Here is a 17,359-nt window from a genome sequence, read left to right as displayed (position 1 = left end):
GAGAGATATTACGTAGGTGGAAAAAAGCTGTTTTTAGCACTTTACCAATGTGATCATTAAATGAAAGAGTGGAATCAGTGTTCAGTGTATTGAATTGATTTCAGTTCCAAGTGCTCATAGTCCAGAATCCTTTGCTGTAACCCTATGTCCTTATCATCTGTAGTAGATGAATTATAATTGGATGTCATTGTTTGAGTATACACAGAAGCATTTTTTCCCCTCATTAAACAAACATTGTCTTTATTCATATTTTTTCAAGTCCTCTATGTCTTTAACTACCAATACTTTAGCCTCTTCAGGTGAACCATTCAGTCTGATGTATATTTTACAGTTCATAACTCAAGTATTTTGAATTTTGTTCTGTTTCCTTAAGTATCTGGCTTTTTTAGCAATATTCGCATTTCTCTTCGTTAAGTGATCGTTCAAGTATACATTGGTACCTTTCAGCTTTTTTCCTTGTTTCATCAGTGCGATCTTATTTTTCCGATTGACAAACCTTAGAATCACAGCTGGTGTGTTATTGTCCTTCATCCTTGGGAGAGGGTGACAAGCCTCGATTGAGTCCACATCCAGATGTATATCCCTCGATGCAAGAAAGGCCGCCACCTGTTGTTCCGCAGAGCTCACCTCCAGGTCTCCGGGCTCGTCCTCACTGCCAGCAGTCACCGCATGAGCATATGAGCGGGGTTTTATCTTAAGCCCGGTCACAATCACGTCATTGATCCTGGAGTATTGCTCCAAGTCCTCCACTTTCCTCTCCAGCTCCGCTATTTTCTTGTCCCTTTCCTCGATCTGAATTCGTAACTGTGTAACTTCCTCCACCAATTTGAGAATTTTATCCTGTTTAGTCTTTATAGTTCCTATATCCTGGAAAAGAAAATCAAGTGCCTTTCTTATGTCCTCCGTCTCTTCCACGGCTGGATTTTTCTTCGGTGCCATCACGATAAAAATAGTACCCAAAAACAGCAACCACAGTACGCTGATGGCTAGCTTGTGCCGCAGCTAAAACAAGTTAGCTTATGGCTTACCGCTATCTCCGGTCCTAATGAGTGTCAGTGTCACCAATGAAACAAAGACAATTTTTCAGTCTCTGCGGTGCATTTAAGGCTTATTTTAATGGTAGTTGAGCGAAACGTCCAGTAGATGTCCAGTGCTAGCCAGCTAGCAGCACGACGAGGTGAATCCAACGTTAAGTGCTGTAGATTAGCTGTAGATTTACTTTCCACATTTCGCTGTAGGTATTTCAAGCATGCACACCCCCTGCATAAAACATCTTTTTGGGAAGTTGACTGTTAAACCGTTCTGGTTTAGCCTCTCGGGATTCATGAAACTCCATCTCAAACTTTAATGTTTTTTAAACTTTTACTCAAGTTTAATGAGTTTGTTTTCCCATATAATCTTTAAGGTATTAGATTAGCTAATTTGGCTTGCTGTCCACTAAGGAGGGGCTCGATGAAGCAGCTTTAACTCAAGCTCTGATATAAACCCATACTGAATAAATATAGGATATGATTACATAAGATGAAGATGAAGGTGGAGTTTGGGAAGGTGGAGGGATGCTGGAACAGCTGAGACTGAAGAGAGGTTAGCAGCTGATTATATACTCTGTTGATTGGAAGATTAGATGGGCTCCCTCAATTACATTTAGGAACTTCACTAAATTTAGGTAATTTGCCTCCAGCCAAAGCTTGAGTTCCAGTTGTTAATGTAGGATGAGTAAACACTGAGGTGGAAGGTGTGCTACAATAAATCTGAATGTCATCAGCATAACAGTGGAATTATTTGCCCAACTGGTAACATATAAATAGTGAAAAGAAGAGGGCCCAAAACAAATCCTTAAGGTACACCAGAACTGATGGATTTGGTGGATGATTTGTGCTTCGGGTATACAACAATTTATTGCCTCCCTGTCAAATAGGAGGAAAACCAGTCAAAGGCTGTGCCAGTCATTCCAGTTGCTGAAGGCTGTTACAGGAGTATCTATCATGACTAACAGTGTCAAAGCTGAGGTCTAACATCAGAATCAGAAACTATGAGATCATCATAGCTTAGAACCATAACCAGGGCTGTTTCAGTACTGTGTAATGGACAAAGGCCAGACTGGAAAGGCTAATAGAGGTTATATGCTGTTAAATAGGCCTGTAACTGGGAAGCAACAACAGCAATGCCATAGAAGAACCATTTCTGGTTCCCCAAAGAACTTTTCAGTGATCAGTTCTTAAAATAGCCATTGTTTTTCTTTTCACATGAAGAATATTTTAACAATCTAAAGAACATTTTTCCACTCTGAAGAACCTTTTCTGATTCCATGGATATTAAAGGTTCTTCATGGAATCAGTGATCGCAATAAAGAACCTTTATTTTTAAGAGCGCAGACTAACAAATAACATAAAATATTAATTGGATCAATGACTGGAACCAACTGAAAGACTTTCCACAAAATGAATCCAACATGTAGCAGGTTTTTTGTAGTTTTTATTGCTGGTTGTCATGTTACAGAGCTCTTTTAGGGTTTCACACAAAGGTGTCTCTGGCAGATATTTTCTCCGCTGTGACGTGTGAGATGCTGGAGACGTGAGAGCTGCTGGAGCGTTGTGACAGAGCGTAGTATGGAGTAGTGTAGAGAGATTTACCGGCCGTCCGCTGGCCGTACGACGGAGGAGCTTCTGCTGCACTCGCTGCAAACGCACTCAATATTCTACAAAAGAGAACTGGAGATCAATCTACACATTCACTATGAAAATATTCTGCAACAATAAGGTTTTTTACAATCATCTTTTTTACAGAATTTATCTTAATGTTAATCTCAACATATATTTTTAAGATCAAATGTTGTATCTGTAAACATTAGGTAATGCACTGTGAACTAACATGAACATTTTATTAAATAACATTAACAAAGGTTAATAAATGCTGTATGGATATATTGCTCGTTGTTAGTTCTTGTTACAGTTGATATTAAAAGTCTTCACACCCCTGTTAAACAGCTGTTTTTGTGATGTACAAATGAAACAAAGATAAATCAGAACTTTTGCACCTTTAATGTGAAAATGACAACTTATGCAATGCCACTGAAAACCAAAGTGACACATTTCAGAAAAAACAGATATAATTAAACCTTATAATAACTAACTGCATAAGTGTTCACCCCCTGAACTGATGCCTTGTTGAAGCAGCCTTTGATTTGAACTTTAAGTGTTATAAAATATTCTTAATTCGTTTTGTAAGTTTTGCTGAAGCAAGCATTTACCTCGTTGGGATGACTGTAACACCATATAAAACAGATCCAAGAATTATAAAGAAACTTCCAGCCAGTCCGAGGAATATCGGAGTTCCAATCCCATACCTACACAGTACAAATACAATGCAGACGAGTAATAATGCAAATAAACAGAACATCTGCCTTTTTTTTATACATCTCGGACATCTGATAATCAGCACTGAATATATTTTTTTATTCTCATTATACTAGTGTAAACATAAACCAGATATTTCTCTGAAAGAGAGTGTGCTAAAGTGTTATAAATTTCGCATCACTCTACACCACATCAAAATGACAAATAAAAACCATCAAGCCCTTTCTTGATTTGAGCAGTTCAACACTGTCTGTATGAACATGTTTTACTGACAGTGGTGTACAACAGCTTCTTCATCGCCTCCTACTGGTGTCTTTCCTCATATAACCACATGACCTTCATTACTCTGCTCTCGGCTCTGTGTGTCAGCAGTGAAACACAAATCGATATAATTCACTTATTGTGTGCATACATGTTTTTACATTGTACTTATACTTAAAAAATACCTGCATGTAATTAATTTCTGTAATTACAGTGTTTTGCAATACAACATGAACACAATAAGTACATTGGGTAACACTTTAGTTTAGAAACCATTTCTCACTATTAACCAGTTGCTTATTACTAAACATATTACTTAGATATTGGCTGTTTATTAGTACTTATTAATGCCTTACTCTGTATGACCATATTCTACATCCCTTAATCCTACCCAATACCTGAACTTAACAACTCTACCTTACTAACTGTTCATAAGCAGTAATTATGAGTTTGAGGCAAAAGTCAGAGTTAATAGTGAGAATTGGACCCTAAACTATGTAACTAACAATAACATTTTTTGACACAAGTACATAGTTGGTAAAGACACCTTTTATAAATGTTTGTGTAATTTTACTTCAATTAAATGTTTGATTTCTTTGTGAATATTTCAAAGGAAAGACTAAAAAAACAGTTTTCACAGTGTGTTTTGCTCATATTTACCAAGAGTATCAATATTAATGGAGGACGATTAAGGGATTTTGATCCTATTTATTTTAGATGAAAAAAAAATAAAAAATCATTGTGAAAGTGATTCCATCATTCCAGTTCTTCTGTCATCATTGTTAGAGTTGTGGTGTGGACACATTCTTTTACTAATCTTTTACATTTAGATCGATTTTTAAGGATTTTTAAGGTTAATTTCCAGGCCTGTTTCTGAAAGTCAGAGCATCTGTTTTCTCTTGTTCCATGATTACCAGTGTGAAAATGTGGAACCCGGAGTGAAGCTGGAGTGAAGCTGGAGTGTGGGATTACTGCAGGAGCGAGTGATAAAGTAAATGTCTTCTCTGCTGCTCATAGTCAACATAGAATAATAAATGTACTTTAAAGCATGACAAAAGATTATTAAAACAATAATCTAAAATTTACTTTAAAGTTAAACTTTTAATTTGACTTTTCACTTTTTAAAAGTGTAAAGAGTCATTAAAGTGTCTCTCTTTAAGTGCACTTAAGTGCCCTTTAGTTTCATTAATATTATCCACCTCTTTGTAAGGTGTTTTCTGTGAATGTGTGAGACTTCTAAATTATTAGCTGGGAAATAACTAGAAGAATATCAAAGTGCAGTAAACAGTAAAACTATCCGTGCTGCATCCACCTGCCCCATGTTCAGTCAATTGTCCATCCTTATGTCTGTTAGTAAGTCTTTCAGTATGTTTGTTTGCCTTTTGCTTTTGAATACATTTGCTGCTACTAGATCCTGCCTCAACGCTCCTGCTGCAACCAACACAAGCCGCAGTTTTTTGTATTGTACTGGCTCTTTATGCTGCCTCTTGGCCAGATCGTTATTGTAAACGAGAACTGGTTCTCAATAGACTTACCTGGTTAAATAAAAAAGCGTGTGGTACTGCAAGATTAAAAACATCCCAGTTGGGATAATTAAGGTTAAAGTATGGCATTGCCTTTTCTTGGAGAATCATGTACCTTATAATACTTCTGTCAACAACAGGTGAAAAGGCACTGCTGGCGACCCTGTTTGTGTATAAACAATACGCCGCAAGCGCTGACACACCTGTGAGGACGAGAAACAAGAGATTTCTTAATATATGTATGGGTGAACACTGGTAAAACACAACACTTTCCTATTCTTTGTCTTTAAAATATGTTCCCAATGAGTACATCAGTTTCAGGAGGAACCATGCTGATTTCTGATCATCCATGTAATGGAAGAATTTAAGGCTTTAGAGCCCCACTTTACTGCATAAACACAGATCAGATACTCTGTGTGAGTACATATAGTTTAAATACATAAATATTTGCTCACCACCAACAAAATGAAAAGCTGCTCCGGAGAATAATATTTTATCCTTTGTTTTCCCACTTCCACCGATGTATGTGCAGTCCATGCCAATGAAGCAGAGCACAGCAGCGACAAACCCCAGACTCATGCCGACCATCAGCAGCCCTCGGACGCCCTGAACGTACGCTATTCAAGAGGCACAAGAGTCAGATAACTCAATCTCTCCCACGAATCAAGCCTCATTTAAGGGGACTTACGTGTGACGGCCCACAGCACATCATAGTCTCTGCAGTTCGTGACGGAAGACGTGTCCGTCACACAGTCCCTCCACAGGTTTGACCAATACCAGGACGACTTGATCATCCAGCTGCCGCCTTTGCCGCCTACAAAAATGACTCTCCAGTAGTTCATGGCTAGTGTGCAGCTGACGAAGAGCCAGCCGAGGGTGGAAAACAAGAATCCGAACACCTGTATCAGACTTTTCCTCATCGTTCTGTCATCTGAGCCTACGCTCATTCTCACTCAAACATGGTCGATTCTTCAGCGAGGAGAGCAGTTTGCGGTCTGACCTTTAAGAAACAGTCCTGAAGGGACGGATGTTGTGTTTGTACACACATCGTGACGCTGGTTTACTATAAATATTATGAAGAGTGTGTCTGGCAGAGAAATAAGACCCAATCTGTGAGACGCTGGTAATTTTGTAAGGATAAATAATTGAAATGCACATTTCTTCTATCTATTTGGCACAAACAGATATTATGCACATTTAATACTTGTATCACCCCAATAATATATTGCAACAATTATATGAATATTTATTAAACATCAACAACAACAAGAAGAACAAAAAACATTCTTAATCACATTCATTTTTGAGGCTAGGCACAACAGGCAATACAATCTTTAGAAATTCAAACATTATTGAAACTCAAATCTGCATTGAAATGAAATTTCATTCGACAGTCTCCTGAAACCTGATTCTGTCTGGCCTGCGTCGGACCGGGACTGATGTACTGATCAACACCACATACTGCCAGAAATGAATAATCACCCGAAATGGTGGAGCACAACACAACTATCAACAGATGACGTGATCTCATGCAGTGCTGCGTAAACATTAACATGCTGCTGAAATCAAATAATAATCCTGACCAAATCTGATACACAACATGTGCTGGCCATCCCAAGGCACTAAAAGAGCGACAAAACCCAATGAGATATGACACCGTACTCCAGCCCTGTGTGTTATACGTAGGCGTTCTTGTCGAAGTGTTGTGAAGGGCTGGTGTAATCTGGCGGAGGTCTCCTCGCCTGTGACGACTGACTCCGTGGCGCCGCACGGGACATTGCAGAGACTCCGCTGTTGACGAAAGCCCTTCTGTCCGACGGATACGGCGAACTGCTGCAATGGATAAGCAGAACTGACATAACATCTGGGTAATAACAAATCGGATTCTTATGTGTAAGAAACCTTTGGGCTTTACCTGCTGCTCATGCCTTCAGACAGCGAGAGGCAGAACAGCGCTCCTCCGAGGATACACAGCGTCGATCCCGCCCAGCCGATGAACAACGCAGCGCCCAGTTCATACCTGAGAGGAAGCACAGCCTTTCATCACCAACATCACTGCAGACACTGAAAGATGTTAGGAAAAAAATACATGATACATACTTTTGTGCAACAAACATAGGATCGAAAAACTCGGAGGTGATCCTGTGAGCGTAGAGGGAGCAGGCGGTCAGAGAGCACAGACCTGGTGAGGAACATCATTATATCTGAGTATAGCACTCCAGCTGTGGATAATAGAGCTCAGAGTTCAGAGAAAGAGATGCGTAACTTCAACAAAACCCACCAAGACAAACAAAGTTGACCCCAGCGAAGGAGACGATTCTGGCTTTGGTTTGGTCAAGACCACCGATCTTAGTGCACTTCATGCCAATCAGAGCAAAGATAGATCCAAAGAAACCAAGACAGACGGCAGCGATCATCAGACCTCGACACACCTGGATATAACCTGAGCAACAATAGAAAACATATAAAATATAATCAGTCAATCAAATCAATCAATCAGTTCCCGTTCGAGTTCGGTTCACTCATCAGTAGCTGATGTTAAGGGGAAACTCCTTTCTCTGAGAAATACTGAAGCCCTTTTGAATGGTGCTAAAATGTCAATGACGTTCAAGCACACAAATTGGAGACGGGCCTTCCCACTATATAAGGAGGCGTTGAGCAGTCATGCCTCAGAATCCTTCTCCTTCAGACATCTGAACTTTAGAATAGAGTCTTTTGTCTTTAGAATAGAGATACACTCAGTGGACAGTGCCTGGATTGCCTCTTCCCTAAAGTGTTCCGCTGAGGATGCCAATTTTTCTTTTACTGATTTTGGATGGATGACTCTTGGATTACTGTACTGGGCCACACCCACTCAGAAGTCCTCTTACCCAACTCTTCAAGAACCAAACCTGGCTTCTCATGTTCCCCCCTTGGGGAGGTGGAGCTGCAAGCTGATAGTACATAGAGATTACAGCAAGGAGTTCATATACAGGTCCCACATCAGTCTAGGGTGGCCATATGTCCGGATTTTGGCCGGACAGTCCGGATTTTAAGCCCCCTGTCCGGCACAGCCTCAAGCCGACACTCATTTGTCCTCCTTTTTGGAGTTGCGCTGAATCAGCCTAAAAAAAACCCGCTCTAGCATCTTTATTAGGACGCTGCAGCATAGCGTCTAATGCTGTAAGATCTGCTCAAACAAACGATTGGCTGAAAGCGGTGTCAAATAAATATCTGATATATCATTGGTTAAAAACGTAAACAAGCCTGCTGGCTACGTCATATCATTACTTTTTATTTATGTATTTCTGTTATTTCCAGAAGTCCAGAAATGTTATGTTTTCTGGCACCGTGCCAGTCTGCCAGATTATTTTATTTAATTTCCAGAAGTCTAGAATTTTTTTGTTTTCAGGCACTGTGCACTTTGCAAGACTTTTTTGAAACAGACATCACAATGTCTTGAAATACTGTGAACAAACACTTTTTGCCTCTTCTGTTACACACAGGTCTACATCAAATTGTCCAGCAATGCATAGAGTAGGCTTTTTCAGGATCACTGTATCATGATGATACCATTGATATAATGGACAAAATTGTATAACGAGTACATTGTAGTTGCGAGTCTGATCTCGAGAGGGAACATCTCTGCTTGCTCAACAAAACACTGGTTCCCTAAAAGAAGGGATGAGATGTTGTGTTAGCTGCTGTTGTGTAACCTCCATTTATCCAAACCAACTTTTTAATGATATATTTTACAATATATAATAACTTATATTAATATACTCTCACTGTCCACTTTATTAGGCACACCTGTTCAACTGCTCATTAACGCAAATATCTAATCAGCCAATCACATGGCAGCATCTCAATGCATTGAGGCATGTAGTCATGGTCAAGATGATCTGCTGAAGTTCAAACTAAGGAAGAAAGGTGATTTAAGTGACTTTGAACATGGCATGGTTGTTGGGGCCAGATGGGCTGATCTGAGTAATTCAGAAGCTGCAGATCTACTGGGATTTTCATGCACAACCATCTAAAGGCTTTACAGAGAATGGTCTAAAAAAGAGTAAATATCCTTTGGGTGAAAATGCTTTATTGATGCCAGAGGTCAGAGGAGAATGGCCAGACTGGTTCAGCTGATAGAGATGCAACAGTAACTGTAGAAGCAAGACGCAGAAGAGCATCTCTGAACGCACAACACATCCAACCTTGAAGATGGGCTACAGCAGCAGAAGACACACCGGTGACACTCCTGTCAGCTGAGAACAGCAAACTGAGGCTACCGTTCACACAGGCTCACCAAAACTGGACAATAGAGGATAAGAAAAACATTGGCTGATCTGATGGGTCTGGATATCTGCTGCGACATTCAGATGGTCAGGTCAGAATTTGGTGTAAACAACATGGATCATCCTGCCTTGTATCAGCGGTTCAGGATGCTGTTGGTGTAATGGTGTGGAGGATATTTTCTTGGCACACTTTGGGTCTCTTAGTACAAATTGAGCTTTGTTTGAAGGACAAAGACAAAGTATTGTTTCTGACTATGTCCATCCCTTTATGACCACAGTGTACACATCTTCTGATGTCTACTTTCAGCAGGATAATGCATCTCGTCACAAAGCTCAAATCATCTCAAACTGGTTTCTTGATCATGACAGTGAGCTCACTAAACTCAAACTGACTCCACTGTCAGCAGATCTCAATCCAACAGAGCAGCTTTGGGATGTGGAGGAACGAGATCATGGATGTGCAGCTGATAAATCTGCAGCAACTGTGTGATGATATCATGATAATACGGAGCAAAATCTCTATGTTTCAGGAATATTGTTGAATCTATGCCATAAAGAATTAAGGCAGTTTTGAAGGCAAAAGGAGTCCAACCAGGTACTAGCAAGGTGTACTTAATAAAGGTGAGTGAAATATAAAAATGTAATAATTCATTTGTAATTCAGCATTTGGACAGAAAGCCGAGTCCTGTCCTCTTAAATCATACAATTCAAATGGTGTTACGGTGATTAATTAATCAAACTCTGAGAGATGAGCCTGTAGTTGAGCAGAAGCTCTTTCTCTGATGTCTGTCCTTGAGTCATGGAAGAGCAGACTGGTATCCACACACACACACACACACACACACACACACACACACACACACACACACACACACACACACTCTTCTTGCTGTTCTCTGGGGAAATATTAGCTTACTAGTTAACCCACAAAACAAATGAATAAATGGAAAACAGCCTGGAGACGAATACATCTAAATTATTGCCCTCAGCTTTCTTAAAAGTGCTAAACATTGACATATTAGAAGGAAAAGAGTCATTTCAGACTGTTGTGTGTTTGCCTTGCACAAATAGTTTGCTCTGTTGAGAGCATTATTCCAAGAGAATAATCACCTTGGCAAGATGAAATGCTGGTGAGATATATTGATGCTGAAGAATGAGAAACAAATATATATTCTTCTTACAATCTTAAAAATAAAGGATCTAAATGGGGTTTTCAACATAGAAGAAGCATTCTGGGTTCCCAAAAGCCTTCAGTGATATATATACACAAAGTGTTCATGAAGCCTGAAATGACTCGTGAAAATGCTTATATTTTGCAAACAAAATTATTAGCAGAACAGTCAGAGTAAAGGTTGAATTTAAACGAACATGAATGCAAGAATGTATCTGCCGTGTCTTTCAGCAGCACTGGAGATACATGAACTAAACATGATGATCTGAGATGATCCGAGAGCAGCTTCTGTGCTGATGAGCAGCAGTTACATTTAACTAGTCAATCTGAAATATTTCTTATATACAGTACATACAGTAGTGGCCAAATGTGATGTCCGGATGGGTTATTTGTTTTTAATGACCCTACAAGTTTGATTAAACCATCAAAATGAGGAAAATATTTTAAATATGAGGGGAGAACAAAACACTAAACTTGGTTAAGTTATTTATCTGACAAAATTATTTGGCAAAAAATGCAAACTACAGCTACGGGTTTAAAAAAATGCATAAAGAAATAAAAAGCTGACAGAAAAAAGCTTATATTAACTACAACATAATCAATTACTAATATTTGTTAGCTTATCTCTTGTTTTTTCATGTGTTTATAATTTCTTTGTATTATAGCCTGGCTAAACATTATGTTGGCACAGTTTGTCATGTTTCTTTGCATTATCACAAATAAAATCGACCCCAAGCTACACAGTATGCTTACAAAATCTTTTACAAATTGTTAATCATATTTTAATAAAGGGTGTAGATAGGCCGGACAACACTTTTGACCGCTACAGTATATATATTAGCACAAAAACTTGACAAAAGCATCTGACCGTCCAGTGCCAGCATTGAAGGGAAGTCTTTGCAGTTGGACACTCCAGTAGAATCCGTCACACAAGTTTTCCACAGGTTGGACCAGAAGGTGGCTGTGGTGATAACCGTGCCGTCGATTGAAGACACCTTCCAGTAGTCTGTGGGTAAAGTGGAGGACACCAGCACCCAGCCCGACGTGGTGAGTATAAACGCCAGGATCTCTCTTGCCATGCTACTCATGGTCCCTCTGAAGTTCTCCAGCTGTCTCTCCTGTGGTATATTCAGTGCACGTCTAGCAAGTGCACTAGATCAGCAGGGTAATATATTCCCATTTGAGACTGGAGGGTGTGCCAGACTATGAATGCATCCGGTAAAAGAGAAAAGATGGCAATGCACAAAAGAGCAGGCACTTTTTAGGAATATTTAACCCTGTTCTCTACCAAGACTTGAGTTCATCCTCAAACCCTAGAAAATGAACATCACAACTGCAAGAGAAAGACAAGGGAGAAACATCTCCTTTAGTTTAACTGTGTTAGATTAAAATGTATTGCATGTATTTTAAGTTAAACATCAGTTTTGTTGTTATTTTTTACCAAATTAAAAAAGGAAAAACTTGGTAAGTCTTTATAAGTCTCTATAAGGCTTCACTGTAAAAATATGCAAGAAAGAAAGAGAGAAAAATGAGTCAACCAGACCAGACAGCAAACACATGTTTACATAAAGCTGAGCACTATTCATAAACATTACTCTTACTTTATTGCTTGCATAGTTACACATTTCATATATGAAAATATTTGTGATGGTATAAAGTTAAAGTCATAGCAACAAGAAAATGAGATTCGTTTTGTTTCATTTTCCCTGTTTTTTTGCCTGAATTCTTGTTCATTATTAGTTGTCATGGTTTCTGATTAGTTCAATCCTGTTCCGTTTATTATCATTCCTTATGTATTTAAGCCCTCAGTTTTCCTCAGTTCAGTGTCTTGTGTCAACATTATGATAGTTAAAAGATCATTAAAAGTATCTTTATTCATTCTGCATCACACATCTCGTCTTTTGGATATTCCTACAAAGCACCAAGACAGAACGCAAGACCCAGATTGAATTAAGCAGCAGAAGAGAAAAACATGGATATACCTGCTGTCCGTCTGCTCCTGCTGGAGCAGGGAGATTGCTCCCTCAAGGATCATTCGAGGGATTTTCTCGATCTGGCATGTGGAGTGGGTGCATACACTACTGTGGCTCAACATACACCATCTGCCTCGCTGATGAGGACAACACCAGCCCCCTCCGGACCCAGAGCCTTCAGTCATGCCTGCTATGGATCAAAACCCAGAGCCCACCACAGACTCGGAGCCCGAGCCTGCCAACGAAGCAAGAGCCTCCGCAGGTCTCATACAGTCGTCTCAGTCTGGTTCAGCCCAGTTTCAAGTCGTCTTCATTGCCGCTGATTCCATCCAGCACCAAGTCTCCATCGTCCAGCACCAGGTTGTCTTTGGATCTGAGTTGATCTGCCCAACTCCTTCGTCACGGATGGTCTTGCCCAGCCTCCATCAGCTCCACCTCAAGCCTCTGAGCCCAGGATAAACAATCAGGGCATTTTCCTGAACATCTTTTGTTCCCTCGTCCTTCTGGCTCCACCTAGATTCACCGTTGCTCTGGCTTCGCCTCGGACTTCTGAGTCATCAGCTGTGCCTCGACCCTCCACCCCTCTGGCTCTGCTGGTCTCTTCCTTCCGGTTCCGCCGTGGTCCTTCATCCCGTCTCCACTCCGGTTCATTTTCTTGCATTAACGTTATGTTAGTTGTGTAGTGTGCTATTGCTCTTTGTGATGATTAAATATTGTTTCTTCTGTAATTCTGCATCATGCATCATCTTTGTTGGATTATCTACACCGCTACCAAAGATTTTACAAATATAGATTTAAATGCAACATACAGTATATGTTCAATTATATTTATACATACACAGTACCATATTTTATCACATGTATATTATGAAGTGTTATTGAATATAAAGTCAAATACATTAAGATATGTAAGTACATATATTGACACATTATTCAATATATGAAAAGCATCAATTCCTTATGTATTATTAAACATAATGTAACATTAACACAATATCTTATTTTGTACATTTTCAATATACATAAAATCATTTCATATTTTGAGCATTCAATATATAAGGAAATATATTTTCTTTGTGTAAGGGCAAAGATATTTAATTAATCTATCAATAACACTTCCATTGTTCTATAACATTTCCAAACTTGTCCAAGAACACAATTCATGTTGATTCTGGTCAAGAGCGTCTCCTCTTATAAAGCAGTGATAACACTATCAGAATAAGCCACGGCGTGTGTTAGTAGAAATAACTATCCCACTTATCAGGACCGACACCGTGTCAACATGAACACTGCTATAAGAAGTGCTGTTAGAAATCATTTGTGTGTGGGGTCTTTCAGTCTGTGTATGTGGATATCAAGTTTAGGTTATAACACAGTTATAACGGTTGCTATGTGTGACAAAGTTCAGCCCTTAATGATTCTGAGAGTTTGGTTACTCATTCAGAGAGAACATTACTCTAATACTGACCTCAACAGGTCACATTTCTGTTAAACTCGTCCATACATTACCTCACCGGTCAAGAGCGGACGCCTTTCTCTGATATGGAAAAAGTTTTCCACAACACATTATATCGAAACCACAGAGCTGCAGAATTACTCAATGAGGTCTGTGGTTTCGTTGGAACACACGGTTATCCATGTTATTGGTTACACTTTACAACAACAACGAATGAGACTAACAATGAAAATACTTCTACAGCCATTATTACTCTTAGTTAATTTTAACATTTACTAATTCATTATTAAAATCAAAAGTTGAAACTGTTATTTAACAGACCCGAGCTGACATACTGTCATGGTGTGACCAGGCTCTGGTCTGAATTGTGGATTACCGACTCCTTACCTGATCTACTTACCTGAAGATGTCTCCTGTGGATTCCCAGTTATACTCCTTTGATCCCCTCGGATTGTCCTAGTAAGACTCTCCAGTTACCTGTCTGTGTCTCCGCACCTGTTCCATTCTGCCAAGAAGTGTGTGCTCTCAGTCTCGTCCACTCACCCGGTCATCTTATAATCCCCAGATACCTGATAATAAGAAAGGACTTTATTCATTATTCATCAGGCATCAATAACTCTGACTTCACTCTGGGGCAGTTGTGGCCTAATGGATAGAGAGTCGGACTTGTAACCCAAAGGTCATGGGTTCGAGTCTCAGGTCCGGCAGGGATTGTGGGTGAGGGGAGTGAATATCCAGCGCTCTCCCCACCCTCAATACAAGACTGAGGTGAGACCCTTGAGCAAGGCACCGTACCCCCAACTGCTCCCCGGGCGCCACTGCTCCGGGTGTGTGTTCACTGCTGTGTGTGTGCACTTGGATGGGTTAAATGCAGAGCACAAACCCCGAGTATGGGTCACCATACTTGGCCCCATGTCACTTCACTTCACTGTTACTCACCTGCTTCATTCCTGATTGTTTTTGACGATAATCCTGTCTGAGTTTGGTATTCTGTTACACATGAACTATCAATGAACTGTTGTATTTGTATCAACTAACAGTAACAGAGATGAATAAATACTGTAACAAATGAATTGCTCATTGCTAGCTAATTTTAATTAATGCATTAACTAATGGGACCTCTTTGTGAAGTGTTATCATTCTGTATGTGTTTTTCATTATTAGAGATTTTAAGTTGGTTAATATTGGTCGACAGGGTTTCGGCCAAGGCTTATAGTTAAGCATGAGATATAAGCATTTCTGTGTGCATTTTAACAAATAGACCAAAAGAGCAACCTTACAACTCAACCTCTCAGCCCTTTTCACATACACGGTACACCAAAAAATGACATTACTGCTTCAACCCACTGAATAAAACAATACACAAACAGATCACTGAATCAGTCCCAAAATATCTGAATATAGCCTATCTGCACATAATAAAGCCTTCACCAGTTCACTTTAAGAGCTAGTATACAATGTAAAGATGTGAGCTCAATTGGAAGACCAGTAATCTTGTCAATGTCTGGAAAATAATTCAGTCCAAAACCTCTGGACATTTCCATAACAAGTGAACACATCAGCTAGAGTGAACAACAGTGGTGAGTTCCTCTTTCACAATGAAAATAAGAGGTTTCTGAGAACAACTTCATCCGGTTCACAAATGGGTCTCCCAGAATGAACTGTTGAAAAGTATAAAAAAGATCCCAAATGAAGCTACTCTCATGCCTGTGAAGTTCCTTCTTTCGACATAATGCAACTTGTTCTCAATGAACCCAGTTTGATCTGGTATTATTAGAGAAAGGAGAATCATTTCTACTCTACAGAGACACTTGATGTCTGTTAAGGTTAGAGTTGTTGAAATGGAGCTCCTTTTTCTTCAGAATGTTTTTTGCTGTTTGCACATTAATGTAAATGACACACGGTGTATTAATATGGCTATTTTTCTATTAGATGAGATGAATAGGAACAATAATGCACCCGACTGACAGTCAATCGCATCTCCTGTAGACACGTGATCTGTATAACTTTTTCTCCCCAGTTTGATTCAGTTTGCATTGTTTACTTCTTTCACATCACAATTCAGAGTGTAATGGAAGAGAGTCCTGTATGTTCAGTGCTAAAAACATATAACTGAAATCTGGCAGGTTGCTGTAATAGCAGGTAAACCCCCAAAACAAACGAACAAAATCTTTAACGTCAAGAACTCTCGGGGTCAAATGAAATAATCACACCTTCAGAAACTAGCTTTGGCATTATATGCGAAAGCCTTTCCTCGCCTCAGCGATCACTAATGTTGATTGAGCAGGAGGGATCTCTCCTAAATCCCCACACCTTGCAGATACAGTCCATCATTAACCCATAAGTGATTAAAGTGCCCATAAAAGTTACACATTATGTAGATCAGTTAAACTTGGCTTGGCATTTCATCAAGGAATTTATACACAGCATCAGGATTTTCCCCCAGTAAGAAACACTCAAAGTTGTTGGGACATCATCACACAGGCAATGCCAAGCCGGTTTAACCTCTTCTCCACCTCGAGATATTAATTTAGACATTGAACATAAGCTGGTGTCATTGTCTTGCTTTCTGAATTATGTACGGATCAGACTTTAGGCAACTTTCCGTTTGGCTGTTATCCAAGATCCATTCCTTGGCTTTGTCAAGTCTTTTCTTCATCAAGGTTATTAATATTTATTTATACTCTGTTTGAGGACAGACTTCATGTTGTCAATCAGTCCTTTGGTAATTCTAGCAATGAGTGCATGAACTAATGAATATGTCGCAGTGATAACGACCACATGACATAATGACATAAACTGAACATCATTTATCATTGCTTTGGCACAAAATACGTTCAGTGATGACATCTTTCAAATTAAATTCATTTCTCACTTAGACAGAATCAGCACCAAAACTGTGTCCAGGCCAGTTTGCATGTTTATATACACTCTTCAAAACTGTAAAACGTGAGTTCAAACCTAACATAATACAAAACTGAATACAGCAATCTGCTACATTTCTACAGTAATACCATACTGAAATATATTCTGAATATAAAAACTGAAAAACTATCAAAACAATTACATGTATCTGAACACCTACATAAGTGTTAGTCTTTCAGTGTGATCATCATCTACAAAAGGGGAAAACCTAGGAATAATTTATTTAGTGTAATGTAAATGTGTCACTCTTGTTTTATGAATTTTTACAAAATAAATCACTGTATAATGCTGCCTATTAAATGTTTTTGTTTTTTTTAAGTCTGTGTTTTATGGTTGACAAAATGTTAGATAAAACCTTTGCTAGTGTCATGAAGAATGAGTTGATTTGAGACATTGAATGAAGTTGGTAGTTGTTTTGGTAGTTTT

The 17,359-nt window shown here is 39.2% G+C and overlaps 2 protein-coding genes across 3 annotated transcripts; both read right to left on the bottom strand.

The window, feature by feature from the left end:
- Positions 1 to 2,441: 2,441 nt before the first annotated feature.
- On the bottom strand, positions 2,442 to 6,200 carry LOC125269636 (claudin-10). Its single transcript, XM_048192568.1, has 5 exons — positions 5,829 to 6,200; positions 5,596 to 5,757; positions 5,256 to 5,343; positions 3,251 to 3,346; positions 2,442 to 2,698 (listed from the first exon to the last, which is right to left on the bottom strand). Exons 1-5 carry the CDS (start codon positions 6,085 to 6,087, stop codon positions 2,515 to 2,517), a joined length of 789 nt encoding a protein of 262 aa, XP_048048525.1. The 5' UTR covers positions 6,088 to 6,200; the 3' UTR covers positions 2,442 to 2,514.
- Positions 6,201 to 6,255: 55 nt separating this feature from the next.
- Positions 6,256 to 13,550, bottom strand: cldn10b (claudin 10b). Of its 2 annotated transcripts, none has more exons than XM_048192570.1 (5): positions 11,448 to 13,550; positions 7,422 to 7,583; positions 7,241 to 7,322; positions 7,056 to 7,160; positions 6,256 to 6,970 (listed from the first exon to the last, which is right to left on the bottom strand). In XM_048192570.1, exons 1-5 carry the CDS (start codon positions 11,665 to 11,667, stop codon positions 6,817 to 6,819), a joined length of 723 nt encoding a protein of 240 aa, XP_048048527.1. In that variant the 5' UTR covers positions 11,668 to 13,550; the 3' UTR covers positions 6,256 to 6,816. The 2 variants fall into 2 exon arrangements, with proteins under 2 accessions (XP_048048527.1, XP_048048526.1); XM_048192569.1 differs by having other exon boundaries at positions 6,256 to 6,973; positions 11,448 to 13,546.
- Positions 13,551 to 17,359: the final 3,809 nt, after the last annotated feature.

Source organism: Megalobrama amblycephala, linkage group LG6 (genome assembly GCF_018812025.1).
Source record: "Megalobrama amblycephala isolate DHTTF-2021 linkage group LG6, ASM1881202v1, whole genome shotgun sequence".
NCBI lineage: Eukaryota > Metazoa > Chordata > Actinopteri > Cypriniformes > Xenocyprididae > Megalobrama > Megalobrama amblycephala.
The sequence above is the reverse complement of the archived record's forward strand: the minus strand, read 5'-3'. Positions and strand labels throughout refer to the sequence as shown.

Bases quoted from the DNA above. Each gene is read 5' to 3' on its own strand.
- LOC125269636 (XM_048192568.1), bottom strand. From the start codon at position 6,087: ATGAGCGTAGGCTCAGATGACAGAACGATGAGGAAAAGTCTGATACAG. The intron at 3,347-5,255 runs GTACATGATTCT...TGTACTGTGTAG, and splicing joins GTTGACAGAAGTATTATAAG to GTATGGGATTGGAACTCCGA. The intron at 2,699-3,250 runs GTAAATGCTTGC...TCTCTTTTGTAG, and splicing joins GTTACAGTCATCCCAACGAG to AATATTGAGTGCGTTTGCAG.
- cldn10b (XM_048192569.1), bottom strand. From the start codon at position 11,667: ATGAGTAGCATGGCAAGAGAGATCCTGGCGTTTATACTCACCACGTCG. The intron at 7,584-11,447 runs GTCAGATGCTTT...ATTGTTGCTCAG, and splicing joins TTCAATGCTGGCACTGGACG to GTTATATCCAGGTGTGTCGA. The intron at 7,323-7,421 runs GTGGGTTTTGTT...GTTCCTCACCAG, and splicing joins GGTCAACTTTGTTTGTCTTG to GTCTGTGCTCTCTGACCGCC.